Source organism: Plasmodium brasilianum, chromosome 11, assembly GCF_023973825.1.
Source record: "Plasmodium brasilianum strain Bolivian I chromosome 11, whole genome shotgun sequence".
In the NCBI taxonomy this organism is placed as follows: Eukaryota; Apicomplexa; class Aconoidasida; order Haemosporida; family Plasmodiidae; genus Plasmodium; species Plasmodium brasilianum.
Window position 1 is genome coordinate 1,475,232 of NC_090124.1, and position 16,735 is coordinate 1,491,966.

Here is a 16,735-nt window from a genome sequence, read left to right on the forward strand (position 1 = left end):
TTTAAGAAAAGATAAATTCTTGCGTTTTGAAACTAGTGGAAAATTGGATGTTTATGTTTGTTTCTTTTTTTCTTCTTTTTTATTTTTCCCTATGTTTTTTTCGTTGTTTTCATAAATTTTTAAAATTAAAACGTGCCTTATTATAAAACTTTATTTTGTGTGTGCTCAGTTACCATGAAATTAACTTTGTCTTTTTATTTATTTATCAAAAAAATAAAGGAAGTAAATGAGGTAAAAGCTGTAGAGAAGTAAATGAATAACAGTTTAAAATGTAATAAATTACAATCTATGATAAATAAATAGTAACGCGTACTGTACAAATATATGGACCATAGTGAACTATGGATGTGTATAGTACTTCCTCCTTTCATCCTTTTAACTGTATTTAATTTTGTTATATTTTTTTCTTTTTTTATTTTTGCTACTATAACTTTTTGAAAGTACTTCCAATGGATAAATGTAAATGAAGGTATGCATTGTATGTTTTAAAAGTTCTATGGGGGAACACAAAATAAAGTAATACAACATAAAGAAGCGAAATAAAATAAGCACAATATAACGAAAGAAAAGTCGAACGATGGGATAAGTGCGTAAGAGGCAAAAAAAAAAAAATGGATGATCATACTTATTTACAGCTTACATAATTAATGAAAACGTTCATAAATAATTTTATTTTATCACTAAATAAAAAATGAACATTTTCTAAGAGCAAGTAGTTTGATTTTGGAAAATTCTTCAATTCTTCATCCTCCTGCAATGGGAAAAAAAAAAAAATTTCCAAAATAATAAAAGTATTGCTCAAGTCTATTGCTTTTATATATATATAATATATATATAATATATATATAATACTTATATAATATATATATAATACTTATATAATATTTATATAATACTTATATAATATTTATATAATATATATATAATATTTATATAATATATATATTCTATTTATATATGTATATATATATATACATCCTCCACAGAAACATTTTTATGCATGTACATATGCACATGTAAATTTCTCCTGCACGGCAAGGTAAATAATTTTTTAAGTCAAAAAAAGGGAAATTAAAAGGAGGTTTGTGTAATTATCTTTTTACCACATAATGACCTTAAAAAAGGAAGTAAATAAAAAAATAAAAAAAAGAATTACATTTTTTTTTTTTTTTTTTTTATAAAAAAGTAATTGATTTTCTCATCTTACATTTGGTTAGCTTTATTCCTTTGCTAATATATTGGTTACTACTACACCTCAGGAAGAGAATGTAAAATGGGGAATATAACAGGATTTCCTTTAAAATAGACAACACGTATATAACCCCTAAAAAGCGAAAAAATAAAATTCCACACGATATACATTTTTTTTTACTTTTCATCTGTGTTGCTCTTGCATAAGCATGTCTCCCATTTGGTCTGGTTTTGTCATATATATATATATATATATATATATATGTATATATATATGTATATATTTTTTTTTCAAAATACTATTTATTATAAAGTAGATAATCCCAAAAACGCAAAAGAGTACAAAAATTGTCGGGTATAAAAATATTAGTATCGTGAATAAGATGGTGCCTGCAAATATGTTCATTCGTTTGTGAGTTTTCTTTTATTTATTTGTTATTCACTCGTCACTCACCCACTAATTCACTAACTCACTAGTTCACTTACCCAGTATAACCTCCTCATTGGTGTAGTAATTCGTGTCTACCCTAAGCTTTAATATGTTCCATTTTTTTCCACTGAAAAAATAAAAGAAATAGATGGGATATAGAAAAATTGATTAAATTTTTTTTTTTTTTTTTTATTATGTGTACATATGTTCCGTTCCATGGATATTACTTTATTTTTCGCATAGTTTTATTTTTTTGATTCCTTTTTTTTCAAAATTTAAGCTTACTTGAATAACAAATAAAGAGAATATATATTACTGTGAAAAATTGAACATATTTTTTTTAAGAAAAAAAAAATAAGTGTAACCTTCAAAATGGTAAAGAAGCAAAATTGTATGCATGTGACGTATGATAGTATGGTTATACAGATGTGTGTACGGATGTGGGTAAAGGAAAAAATTATAAATGGCTAAATTAATTTTTTAAAATGTAAAAGGGTAAACTGCTTTTTTTTTTTATTCTGTTGCCCCATTTTTTCACCTACATGCAGAGTTATAAGCCTTATGAAGTCAATGAGAACAGCGAGAAAAAAAGACAAGCCTAATAAGGATGAAGCTTTAAACATATATACTACTGACGGCATTCTCAGTGGAAATACATTATTGAAATAGTCCCTAGGAAGAACAATAACTCGAAAAAGCATGTTGTGAAGTGGGCTATTTATACGCATATGTACATGTACATTTATATGTATACCTATACGTACACTTATATTTATGCATTTATAAACGTAAATCGGTTTAGGGACAAACAGAGGGGCAGGTAAACTCTTCCTTCAACCATCTTGCTTAAGGCACTTACCATTTATCTAAAATCGACACAATGACGCTTCCAATGAATGAAGTAAAGTTGTTGTTCAACTTCACACCGAAGGGGTTCTGTAATAATGTACCTAATATAGACCTACCAGAAATAAAATATATATATATATATATATATATATATATATATATACATACATACGTATATACACACATATATGCACATATATATATATATATATATATAAACGAGTTCCCCGCGCTGCTATCTCGACCCAGCGCCCTCACAACATGGTTGCTTCATCACTACTTGAACATACATGTAAACATAAATGATTTCCTTACGTTAGTGTACTCGTATCGTATAATATCTTTATCCTTTCGTGAATAAAATAAATGTTAATTTTGTTAAAGTTAATAAGACAAAATAAGGTGACACCACAAAATACATCAACTAATAAGTTAAAGAGTCGAATCAATAATATCTGTTTATATTTATGATGTTGTTCCCTGTTTTTATTTTCAATTAAATTACAAAATATGTGATACCACTCGGAATGTAATAAAGACTTTTCTTTTATCATTATTAACGTATTAATTTTTTTCTTCTGAAAAACATATTCATTTAAAACGTTCGGTATGCAGAATGCGTAATACATTGATCTGCTGATAAGACAAATGATATAAATAAAAAATAAAGTCAATGAGAGGGGAGAAAATAGGTTTTGTTTTTTCCCTTTTTTCTCCTCTTTTACTTCCTCTTTTACTTCCTCTTTTACTTCCTCTTTTACTTCCTCTTTTACTTCCTCTTTTACTTCCTCTTTTACTTCCTCTTTTACTTCCTCTTTTACTTTCTCTTTTACTTCCTCTTTCACTTCCTCTTTTACTTCCTCTTTTACTTCCTCTTTTACTTCCTCTTTTACTTCCTCTTTTACTTCCTCTTTCACTTCTACTTTTTCGTCCTCCTTTTTTTTATAATTATTAGTATTACTATCGTTCCCCCATTTTTCTAACCCTTGTGCATAAACATATTTTTTGTTAATTAAGGAAATTATATAGCCTATATTCAAGGACTGCAATGATTTATTTTCTTCAATATTGTGGATCACTGATTTATTTCCTTGTCCTCCGTTCTCTCCCTCCCTCTCTCCTGCTTCATCTTCTTTTTTTCCTTCTGCTCTTTCCCCTTTTAACCCACTTGCCAAATTGGTTGTATGTAAATCGAGCTCGCCGGAACATGAACATGCTTGTTTCTCCTCTTTTGAAATATTCGATATACTATCCTTTGGCACCTCTTCACAATATTCACCATTCGTTTCATCCTTTATATTTTGAATACCCTTGTCATGTTCATCTGTGCTATATGTATCACTATTGTCTATGTCATAGTTGAAATGATCATTATTGAGATTGTCACCTCCGACTGTGTTACAGTTTACAGCTTCATTTTGATATGAACTTTCGTTAACATAGTTATATTTTTCTCTAATCTGTTTGCTGTTCTTTTCGCCATTCTTTTTGTTGTTCTTTTCTCCATTCTTTTTGCTGTTCTTTTCTCCATTCTTTTTGCTGTTCTTTTCTCCATTCTTTTTGTTGTTCTTTTCTCCATTCTTTTTGCTGTTCTTTTCTCCATTCTTTTTGTTGTTCTTTTCTCCATTCTTTTTGCTGTTCTTTTCTCCATTCTTTTTGTTGTTCTTTTCTCCATTCTTTTTGCTGTTCTTTTCTCCATTCTTTTTGTTGTTCTTTTCTCCATTCTTTTTGCTGTTCTTTTCTCCATTCTTTTTGTTGTTCTTTTCTCCATTCTTTTTGCTGTTCTTTTCTCCATTCTTTTTGTTGTTCTTTTCTCCATTCTTTTTGCTGTTCTTTTCTCCATTCTTTTTGTTGTTCTTTTCTCCATTCTTTTTGCTGTTCTTTTCTCCATTCTTTTTGTTGTTCTCTTCTCTAATCTGTTCTCTATCATTTTCCCCACTTTTTTGCCCCCCATTTTTAAAGACTCCTTTTCTGTTGAATGCATAGGCGACTAAGCTATCCACATGATCATCGGAAATATTGTAAGTATATTTTTTGGAATTATACAAAATAAATAAGGCACTTAGTTCCCATCCCTGATCTCTACTCCTTCTTATAAATACAGGTTTGTCTTTATAGTAAATCAGAAAAATGTAGTCAGGTACATTGCAACTCCTACAACCGTTACAATGGTAGCATTCTGAACAGTCTCTTTTCTGTAATTCTTCTGAATTGTTCATAAAAATTAACTCACCAAAAATTCGAAAATTTTTCCATTCCTCCTCCACCAAGTGTTCTTTCTTTACTTCAAATTTTTCTATCTGAAAATACGAAAAAAAAAAAAAAAAAAAAAAAAAAAAAATGATGCTATCCATGAACAAATGATACAGTTCTAATATACTTTTAAGTGGGAGTAACTTGAAGTATAAACAGAAAGATTAAAACAAAATGGAGGAAGTTCAACTTGGCAAAATGGAGCGTGGCAATATACGACTGAACAATGTGCAAATAATTCCCTCTTGTTAGTCATAAAGCTAGTTACATATTTTTTATGTCTTATCATTACGTGCTTAGGTGTTACATGTATAGTAACATATGTATCCTCCTGTGCAATTCCATAAAGGTAATGCTTGTCCTTTTTATTGATTATTTGAAAGTCATCTGGAAAAAATATTCTCAAACATGCACTTTGTACTAATCTATATTTTGTATCATTCATTTTGAAATTTTTTTTTTTTTTTCTTCTTTTTTGTAGCTTTAATAAAAGCATAACTCTTTGATAAACCATACACAAGAATTAAGTCAACGTCTTAGGCTAGAACACCCACTGGGCTTCAAAAAATTTGTGCGCATGATTTTGCATTTTTTGTGCACTTAAGGTTATGCTTCTTACACATTTTAATTGTTCTTATTCGAGATATTTTCCACCCAAAAAAAAAAAAAAAATATAATAAAATATAATAAAATAAAATTACGTGAGCGTATTCGCCTATATGCGTATGTACGTATGTGTGCATATAAATATAATATATATATAAATATATATATATATATATATATATATATATATATATATATATATATATATATATATATATATTATGTGCACTCTATATATTTTCTTTCTAAGCGAAATTTCTATACACATGTATATTTTTTATGCTACTACAGTGGATGAGGAAATAAAAAAAAAAATAAAAATACTTCCCCCATTAACGAGGTGCAAATTCGACGTATTAAAAAAAATCTAAAAAAAAAAGGGGAATTGGAGAGGATTAAAAGCAGAAGAGATGGCTAAACTAAAAAACTTACTCTTCTTAACGAATGAGCATCAACTCCTACACATCCGCTACATTAATTTAATGCAAAACTCACAGCATGTTTCAAACCCCATTTTGTTTAAGTATATCTCCACTTGCATAAAGCACTCGCTTCATCAAAATATATGCATTAAATACGTTCAGAAAAAATAAAAAATTTATAACTAAAATGTACATAAATATGGTAATCGCGGAAGGATAATGCATTAGATTTTTCGACAAGTGTAGATATATACATATATATATGTTTATGTACGTGTATGTATATTTATGTGTATTTTTTTTTTTTTTTCAAAGGGGTGAATAGGGGTTAAGCAGGTACCTCATTCTGTCGAGTCATTAATTATTTACCTGACCAGTCCATCTGTTCGTTTGATTAGTACATTCTTTGCCGTGTATGTATATATGTATTTGTATATATATATATATATATATATACATATAGAACCTTTTGCTTATTTATTTTATCGTTTCTATTACACCGGAGCGTACTGATATACGAACATTGAAGGGGAATTCTCCCACTTCCACCCAAACATTAATATAAAACATATGCTAAAAGAAAAACAAAATAAAGGAAAAATCGAAAAATCGAAAATTTGAATAATTGCAAATTTGCATGTGAAGATGAAAGGGCACAAACGAACATGCATCAATGAAAATATAATCTGAAAGAGTTATGGAGTGAGTGCATAAAAAATATAGCGGAAGGCAAAATTGCAGCGATTTGATGGATTGGAAGTGTATCTGCGTTATGTTCTTATCTGTTTTATGTTTGTATCAGTATCTGTGTTTGTGTTCGCATTTGTGTGTAGGAGCCCATATACATACATAAACTTAATTATTTATATTTATGCGTAGAATGCATATACTAGCAAACGCAGTGAGACCACACTATGGCAAGGGTTGGTTCTACAAACTTACGATTAGTTACTCCTCGTATATTATTTATGGCTCTAAGTATAATTTAAAAGATAGTTCGATAAAAGGAATGTATGATGGTACTAAAAGTAATAATGATGAGTTTCATTGGGTAAGTGAGAAGGGAAGTGAAGTACAAAGTAGTGGAACTAAATGGAAAGATAACCTTGGAGCGGTTATTTCAAACAACAGTGAGAATAATGAAGATAATTATGTAAACCTATTTACTGATAAGATAATAATAGAAAAAAATTTAAAGACCAACAAAGTGTTCTCTATATATACGAATAGTTATATACCTAAAGAGAGTGAACATATATTAATTTTAAGTCTTAAAAAATTGAAGGAATATGAAAAGATAAAAGATAAAGTAAAATTAAGTGTTTATATATATGAATTGCAAAATTTGAGTAAATCTAAAATAAGCTTTAACGTTTTAAAAAAAATAGAAATAATTAATAATCTTTTTGAACACATTAATGCAAACATAGAACATGCATCCCCTTCTTTGTTACTGTCAACGTCCATAAGTTACAAGCGAATACATTTAAACAAATATACATACTTTAAGAATATACTGCGTGCTATATGTAATAATATAAAAGTGCATAAAAGCAATAAGCTAAGTAAGCTTTTAATAAATGAAGACAGAGGTAATAAAGATGATTATCAGTACACCATTGAATTACTTAAAAAGGAAAAAAAAAAAAATAAAAATAAAATAAATATGGTAAATGTATATACAAACCATCTCAATAATAGCGCCTTATGTTATATATTGTACTCCTACTCCACCTTATTTACTACATCTAATGCATATGTACTGTATATATGTAAATATATCCTATTGAATGTGGGTAATCTCAACTGCTTAGACATGTTGTCCCTGCTGTATTACATACGTAGGTCCAATGTGAAAGTTAGGGGAGCAAATATGTTTTTATGCAGAAGTGAAGGATTGAGCGGAAGTTTTGGTAGTAGATTGAGACGTAGTTCGAGTGATAGTTCTAGCGGCATGGTCGAAGGGCACGAACAAAATCACTTCGATAAAGCGGTGGATGAGTTGTCAAGTAATAAGTTAAAATCGCAGTGTAAGAGCATAAATAGTTTTACAATGAGCGACGAAATGAATAGAAAAGCTGTAAAGAGTAGAGTAATTGAAACAAATCACAAGGGCAAGTACGATGAATACAAAAATACGTACATGAAAATTCTGAGAACCATTATTCACCTTATAAATAAAAGGAAAATCTTTTTAGAAAATTCAAATATATCAGTACTAATTTTATATTATTATTTTAAAATGAATTTCATACCAATCCAGATATTTTATAAATTCCATTATAAAATAAAAAAAAATATAAAAAAAATTGATATCAAATACTTGTCTTTATATCTGTACATTTTGAGTAGCATTAAATTTGACCTTGGCTACTACAAATTTATTTATAAGTATTTAACGTCAATTTTTCAAAACAGAGAAAAAGAGTTTAACATGTTGTCTTTGTGTCTATCCTTTTACTCGCTTTCCAAAAACGGATATTATGACGAGACCTTTGTGAGATGCTGTGTAGGGCTATTTCGAACGTAATGGAATTAAGAAAAAAAGAAAGAAAGAGGAAAAAAAAAAAAAGAGGAAAAAAAAAAAAAAAAAAAAAAAAAAAAAAAAAGAAAAAAAAAAAAAGAGGAAACAAAAAAAAGAGGAAAAAAAAAAAAAAATGAAAACTAAAAAGTGAGAACCAAAAAGTAAAAATTAAGAAGTAAAAAGCACAAAACGAACAGCACTTATGTTCAAACAAGCGGAGCTGCCCTTTCATTGTGTAGTGGTCATATAAGAGTCGTTAAAGATAAATGCTAATGCTTCTTTCATTTTTGTTTTCCCCCCCCCCTTCGCACTTCCAATTTATAGGTTTGCAGGAAGCCTGAATAATGTAAACATAACTAACATAATATACACACTAGGGAAATTAAAAATAAGAGACGAAGAATTGCTGGATATATTATGCGATATTTTAATGAAAAGACAAGACAACATATCAGCAATAAATTTAAGCTTAACTGTTCATAATTTATCAAAATTAAATTATAAAAATGAGATTTTTTTTAAAATGTGTCTTGAAAAAGGAAAAGAATTATTAAGTACCTTTACAACAAAACAGCTGGTTATATTTGGTGAGGGAATGATAATAAATAATACATACGATTATGAATTCATGCAAGTTTTTTTTAATCAGCTTATAGAAATGGAATATAAGGATACTGCTACTTTTGTTAATAATAACGATATGAATAATAACGATATGAATAATAATGATATGAATAGTAATTATATGAAGAATAATCATATGAAGAATAATAATAATATAAAGAATACTAATTACAAGAAGAAACATATATTAAGTACAATTTGCTTCAGTTTAGCCCTGGAAAGAGAAAATTTTGTGAATCAATTTCCATTATCAATTAAAACGTTCATATCAAAAAATTTGAATAATATAATCCAGAGTAAAAGTATAAGCAACATACATGACGAAATTGTAAGTATACTAAATTATTTGAATATCGAAAATTTTGAGATAGTAAAACAGAAAAAACCGTATGTGTTTGATATATTTATTAAAGGAGATCAAAACATATATATCGATATACTATCCCCGTGTAAATATCTTACAAATTCGGTATATTTAAATGGATTTATAGAATTAAAAAAAAGACATATGAAATTGTTAAATGCGAACTATTATTATTTCAATAAAAAAAATTATTTATCTTTGGAAAGCTTAGATGAAAAAATAATTTTTATTAAAAACTTTTTGCAAAATGTCTGTTCATATAATTTCAACTATGTGAATAAAATGAAAGAAGAGAAAAAAAAAGAAATTCAAAATTTCCTTCTTCTTAACGCGAATGAACATGGTCATCCTTTTGTACAAATTTATTATGAACAAAATGGACATCAAAAGAAAGGAAATATTACAAATGATAAGAAGAGCTCAATTAAAAACAGAGATTATTATCTGTTACCTTCCTATGCGAATGTGGAAAATATAAAAAAAAAAATTTTAAAAAAAAAAATGCACCAAATAAATTTTGAGCAACCGTTAATAAAAAAACAGCAAATATTCATTCATTATGATGATGATGCTTTGTTAAATCGGAGCAAAATGGATTTATTAAATACGACCATGTCTATTTCTGACTCAAATATATTGTATGATGAGGAACAGGCAAGGGAACAGGCGGGGGGGAAGCAGTCGCCCATTCCGTTTAAAAACGATTTTAAAGAAAAATTTTTATTCAAAAAAAAATGCCATGGGTTAAGCAAATGGGAATATTTTGATGAAAGGACAGGAAAAATTATAATCAAAAAGAGGATATAACAATGAGGGGGAGCCTCAATAAAAAAAAAAAAAATTGCGCATGTGTGCGGTGCAAGTGCGTATAGACGCATATAAGTAAAAGCGAAAGTACGTATAAGCATATGTACGTATTAGTAAATGTTACATATGTACTCTTCCCTAAGCACATTAATATAGTTAATTATGTTCCACTTCAAAAAATTTCACGAATTAAATTTTATTCTTTTTTAAATTTTGCAAAAAAAAAAAACATATCCTTTTTTACACCTTTTTTAAGGTGTTTTTTGTTTTGTATTTTTTTTCTTCTCACGTATTTTTTTTTTTTTTTTCCACTTTCATTCAAGCTTTTACATTTTCCTTTCACTTGCTCATTCGGTTCCGCGTTGTCTTCTTTTTTTTTCCGTGGATCGGCCCCATCCGGTGCTTCCTATTTTATTTTATTTTATTCAAAAAGTTCGATATTTATTGTGTAGCATTTTACACCCTTATACATTTTCAACGTTTTTTAAAGAAAATTATTTGCTTATCAAGTGCCATTTTCAAGCATTTCAAGAATTTGTTCCACCTTGTCTACGTGTTAGTCGTCAATTATGTTTATTTGAAAGGAGCCTAAAAAAAAAAAAATAAAATAATAAAAAAAAAAAAAATAAGCATACATATAAAACGCAATAAATAGCATTATGCAGAAGAAAAAAAATACCGTAAAATAAATAAATAGAAAAATATTATGTGCAGCTTGCTAAATATAAATCACATTGCTTGTTCATAATATTATGAACATAACATAACTATTCAACTTTTCGATGCTCCAAAATTTTGCCCTTTATGCGCAAAAAAAAATAAAAAATAACAAAGCAGAACAAATTAGGGCAAAACAAAAACACCTTACAGTGAGGGTAATTCAGGTTATAAGTCACATAGCCCTTTATCCTAAATCTCTTTAGTATTCCTTTAATAATGCCAATAATTAAAATTAAAAAATAATGAATAAAATTATTTTTCTGATTTGTCTCATCAATTAAAAGATGTTTCAAATACATGCCTATATCGTTATCCACAACAATATATACACCTTTTTTGTATGTTTGTATTTTATCAGCATTTTTATTAAATAAAATAAACCATATATCTCTTCCTATAAATTTTAAAATATCCTTAACATCGTTGAATTCATTTTTATATATCAACATGCGTTCAATTAATTTTATACCTATACTTTTACCCATATCTTTAAATTTACTTGATAAAATATTTATATAATTTTTTTCTTCATTATTATTTTCTAAATACATAAGATTATTAATTATTCTATCTCTCTCATTATAGTGTTGTCCATATATGTTATTATTGCTCATTTCATTGTTGCTATCAATATTGCTGTCATTGTTGCTGTCATTGTTACTGTCATTGTTACTGTCATTATTGCTATCATAATAATTATTATTACTATTACGATTACATTTATTGTTATTATTACTATTACGATTACCTTTATTGTTATTATTACTATTAGTATTACCATTATTGCAATTAGTATTATTATTATTGTTATTAGTGTTATTATTTATTTTGTTCCTTTCTTTTTCATTTTCCTTCTCCTCCTCATTCTCATAGGGTAACCTCTTTTCATTGCGGTCTTCTTGATGATGATCTGAGGAGCTACTAAAGCTGCTAAACTCATATTCATTATTTTTCAAAAGGTCAATATTTATATTAATTATTTCATAAATTAACAGTAATAGACTTGTCTTTGATATTTTCCCTTCACTCATATTATTTATTGGATTTAAATAATACCATTAAAAGATAGTCCCCCCTCAAAGGAAGGCAAAAAGGGTGAAATAATAAAAAATAAATTAAAAAAAAAAAAAAGAAAAGATAAATAAAAGGTACAGAAAAATAAATAAAAAAAAAAAATTAAAAAATTAAAACGTCAAAAATAAAAAATATATGGCAATGATAAAAAATATATGGCAATGATAAAAAATATATGGCAATGATAAAAAATATATGGCAATGATAAAAAATATATGGCAATGATAAAAAATATATGGCAATGGCAATGAAAAAATATATGGCAATGATAAAAAATATATGGCAATGATAAAAAATATATGGCAATGATAAAAAATATATGGCAATGATAAAAAATATATGGCAATGATAAAAAATATATGGCAATGATAAAAAATATATGGCAATGATAAAAAATATATGGCAATGATAAAAAATATATGGCAATGATAAAAAATATATGGCAATGATAAAAAATATATGGCAATGATAAAAAATATATGGCAATGATAAAAAATAAATAGTAATGATAAAAAATAAATGATAAAATGAATAATACAAAATAACTGTAAAAAATGAATAATACAAAATAACTGTAAAAAATGAATAATACAAAATAACTGTAAAAAATGAATAATACAAAATAACTGTAAAAAATGAATAATACAAAATAACTGTAAAAAATAAATGATAAAGTAAATTATTACATATGTCCAAAAAACTATACATATAAAACGATGAATTTTAAATTATATTCTCTTTTGTGATGCCTATTTTTCTGGAAAATATTTGCAAAAGGGGAAACATATCTGAACAGACAAGCAAGCTTCAAATATGACGGTGTCATACATGGGAAAAATGTTCTTTGCTCATAGGAATAAATAGTGCTAAGGTATGCCTGTGAAATATATTTTCATGCACACATACCTACAATCATACATAATAATACAAGCATAAATAATACAATATAATAATATATACAAAGTGTACATTACTTTTGAGCTTCATTTTTTCGCACTTGAAAATAAAACAGAAGGTACTAGACTGTACTGTACCATAGTGTACAGAATTGAAAAGAAAGTCCTTTTATTTTTCAAATTAAAAAAATGTTAAACTTCAACAAGTTTAAACATATATATATATATATATATTTGCATACATGTAAATACGCATTAATATGTACCATATACATACGTACATACATATATTATGCACATGTATATACAGTAAAACACATGCTATGGAGAGATAATAATAATGATATTCAGGATATACTCACATAAATTAAAATACATACATATATTTTCGAATAAATTATACTTTAAAAATTTTCTTTAATTCATGATTTCAACAAAAAAATAAAATAAAATAAAATAAAACAAAATGAAATGAAATGAAACGAAACGAAACGAAACAAAATAAAACAAAATAAAACAAAACAAAATAAAACAAAACAAAATAAAACAAAACAAAATAAAACAAAACAAAATAAAATAAAACAAAATAAAATAAAACAAAATGAAATATAGTATAATACGACATAACATAATAAAAAATTCGTTTTATAAATGCACACATAACAGCTACTAAAATTGCAATTTTGGATAAGGCAAAAAATAGGTAAAATATGTCATTCAAGTATATTTTTGCAATATAAGTATACTACTTATACATATATATATATATATGTATTATATGCACGTAACAATAATGGGTAGGTTATATATTTTTTACAAATACAGCAACAACTAAATAAACATATACATTTTATTAAATATTTATTAAAAAAAAAAAAAAAAAAAAAGAATATAAATGTAGATATTTTTCTAACAAATTCAATAATAAGTAGGTCTGTTTGTTCCGAATATTTTAAGAGCGACTTTTAAGAATTTTGTTTTTAAAGTAAAAAAAAAATGTTATCTAAGTAGTAACAGGAGATTCAAATGCAAAAATTAATATAAATATATAAATTTATATATATATATATATATATATATATATATTTATATATGTATGCAAATATATTTGTGCATATATGCAAAATCATTTATTTTGTGTTTATCTATGAATTATATATATGTTTGTAAATATATATATAAAATTTTAGGAATGAATATAAATTAAATATTTATAAAAAAAAATACTTATGAATACAGTTGAGTAGGCATGTTTGAGTCTGCGAATTACAATTTTCCTTTTGTTTACTTATATATAAAACTATTCATTGTTTATACTTGTTAATTTATTTCAAAGGAACATAAGGCTCTGTTTATAAATTTATTTATATTATCATATATTACTTTATTTTAAATCTAATTTTATCCTATTTTAGCTTATTCTATTTTTTTTTCTTCCTTTTTGACAGAAATATGTAGTTAAAAATGCGTTTTCTAACAAACATAAATAATAACAATAACAACGTAAACTCGAACTCATCATATGATTCGAGTAATTTATTAATTTACAAATATACAAGAAGTTTTAATATAACATTTAAGAAAGATATAAAATTTATTCAGATTTTATTCCCTTCATTTACGATTTTTTGTGTTACCTTTTTTTTTTCGTTACTTCTATATTTATGCTTCTTCTGTTTGGAGGCATTTTATTTTAACAGGAAAAACCCGCTGTTTATAGATGAGTAAGGGAAAAAAAAAAAAAAAATAATAATAATAAATGTATAAAATTAATTAAAAAAATAGAGCAAAAGAACAAGATAGAATAAGTGTACGAGTAAATGAACAGTAGAGTAAAGGTGTAAAACATGGTATAATGATGAAAGCAACAAGTGAAAGAGAAAAGCAAGAACACATTTATGACTTGAAAAAGTCATTCATAATAAACTGATTCTTGCGTGCATTTTCCCACGTTCATATTATTTATTACTGTTTTCATTTGTTAGAGATGTATTAAAACGTTTTGGGCTGAACAGATTTTATATTTCAAATAATTACCAGTACTACAAGTTAATAACTGCTACTCTTTTTCATTCGAGCATATGGAACTTAATAGTATAGTTTACAAAAAAAAAAAAAAAAAAAAAAAATTAAGCTAATAATGTCGATGTTATATTGATGTGTCATAATTAAGCACATATATTATTATACACCAACATTGTTAAAACATAAAATGTATTTTTTAACCCTTTTTTTTTTTTTTTTTTTTTTTTATTTTTGTAATAGATTAACACATATTATTTAATGAACATTGGAATAGTAGTAGAAAAGAGGTAACCATTAATAATAAAAAAAAAAGCACTACATATAACATAGAGTTTATTACACAGCTTATTCATTCACGTTTGAAGTGCGTATATGTGAAATCTACATGTGAACATGTACGTATGAACATCCACGTGTACCCATGTTTTCACCTTTTTCTTTTTTATTTTTAAAGCTATGGGAAAGTACAGTATATAATGATTATGTTACTAAGTACGTTGTGCGGACACTTGTTAATGCTTGCAACCTCACCATGCGCAGATGTAAGGAAACGAAAGGCTCTAATTTGAAATTAGTGCATATATATATATATATAATATATATATATATATATATATATATATATATATATATATATATTATATGTATTCTTGTATATATTCGTACGTATGCATGCATGTACGTACATGCATCATGTTATGCTTTTATATTTACATTCCCACACTGCTCTCTTTTTAGGTGCATATGGGAATCACTGCAATTCTCTCAGGATTTATGGGTTTGTTTCTTCAAGAAGTTGTAACAAATTATAAGCAACTGACTGATAAGTGGGACGTCATTGGAAGTTTCATGTATGAATAGAAAATAAAAAAAATAAAATAAAAAATTAAAATAAAACAAAACAGAACAAAATAGTACAAAGCAAAATAAATTGCTGTAAACTGAAAAACATTAATATATTATTTCGTTCTTAACTTTGTAGATTTGCAGTATTGTCCCTTTATTTGACCATATCAATGTTTGCCTATAATGGTAGGACAGTGATGTGCATATAATAATAATATATGTATTATATATGTTTAAGCACATGTTTATATTTCTGTTTTTACAAAAATGTGTTCTTATAATTTTTTTTCTAAATGTGTACATTAGATTGAAGTTGTATATATATATATATATATATATATATATATATTTTTTTTATCCCATCTTGTTTTGTAGGAAATTTTGTTGGAAATATAGGAGGAATATTTGGAGGGTTTAGTTATCCTTACATTTTTAATAAGGAATCATTTAACGGGTAAAAAAACAATTTTAGAGGCCAAAAAAATAGCATTTTAAAATGTCCTATATAATTTCAATGCATGCTTGAAAAAAAAAAAATATATATTTTATACATCGTGTTTGTAATTTTTGTATAGCTTATGTATTATATGTCTTTTTTCATTATTATTATACAATATGGTCACATGATAACATTTTGCACATTTCCAATTTTTATTAATTTTATAGGCCGCAGAAAAATGTAAAAATTACCTTTGTAACATTAACGCTTTTGTTAATAATTGGTACATTTATTAGTTTAATATTTGTTAAATGTTAGAGGGATGAACATGTGCACATGTGCGTGTGTACATAATGTTTGTACATGTGTGTGGGTGTACATACGTTTGTATATATTTGTGCGTATATTTGTGTATGCTTTTGTGTGTACATTTGTGTTTATATACAAATATGTTCATGTGCACGTTAAAATATGAGGGTATCCCTTTTATTGTTAAGCTTTGACATAATAGAATTTCCAAAGAAAACTACAAATTTTATGATTTTACAGTTTTATTGTATAATATTATTTTATAGTTTTATTATACAATTTTATTTTATGGTTTTATTGTATAATTTTATTTTATAATTATATTTTGTAAATTTATTTTGTAAATTTATTTTGTA

At 26.0% G+C, this 16,735-nt stretch overlaps 4 protein-coding genes across 4 annotated transcripts; 2 read left to right on the forward strand and 2 right to left on the reverse strand.

The window, feature by feature from the left end:
* Positions 1-625: 625 nt before the first annotated feature.
* Positions 626-5,168, reverse strand: MKS88_003782 (phosphatidylinositol N- acetylglucosaminyltransferase subunit GPI1; the record flags this gene model as incomplete). Its single annotated transcript, XM_067216906.1, has 7 exons — positions 626-751; positions 1,104-1,114; positions 1,208-1,324; positions 1,678-1,748; positions 2,481-2,582; positions 2,786-4,770; positions 5,016-5,168. 7 exons carry the CDS (start codon positions 5,166-5,168, stop codon positions 626-628), a joined length of 2,565 nt encoding a protein of 854 aa, XP_067072594.1.
* Positions 5,169-6,631: 1,463 nt separating this feature from the next.
* On the forward strand, positions 6,632-10,070 carry MKS88_003783 (heptatricopeptide repeat-containing protein; the record flags this gene model as incomplete). Its single annotated transcript, XM_067216907.1, has 2 exons — positions 6,632-8,277; positions 8,600-10,070. The coding sequence occupies 2 exons, from the start codon at positions 6,632-6,634 to the stop codon at positions 10,068-10,070; spliced, it is 3,117 nt and encodes a 1,038-aa protein (XP_067072595.1).
* Positions 10,071-10,626: 556 nt separating this feature from the next.
* On the reverse strand, positions 10,627-11,821 carry MKS88_003784 (trafficking protein particle complex subunit 6A; the record flags this gene model as incomplete). Its single annotated transcript, XM_067216908.1, has 2 exons — positions 10,627-10,658; positions 10,939-11,821. 2 exons carry the CDS (start codon positions 11,819-11,821, stop codon positions 10,627-10,629), a joined length of 915 nt encoding a protein of 304 aa, XP_067072596.1.
* A 2,403-nt stretch (positions 11,822-14,224) lies between these two features.
* Positions 14,225-16,388, forward strand: MKS88_003785 (rhomboid protease ROM10; the record flags this gene model as incomplete). Its single annotated transcript, XM_067216910.1, has 8 exons — positions 14,225-14,484; positions 14,746-14,854; positions 15,026-15,072; positions 15,240-15,327; positions 15,524-15,636; positions 15,768-15,817; positions 16,007-16,085; positions 16,298-16,388. The coding sequence occupies 8 exons, from the start codon at positions 14,225-14,227 to the stop codon at positions 16,386-16,388; spliced, it is 837 nt and encodes a 278-aa protein (XP_067072597.1).
* Positions 16,389-16,735: the final 347 nt, after the last annotated feature.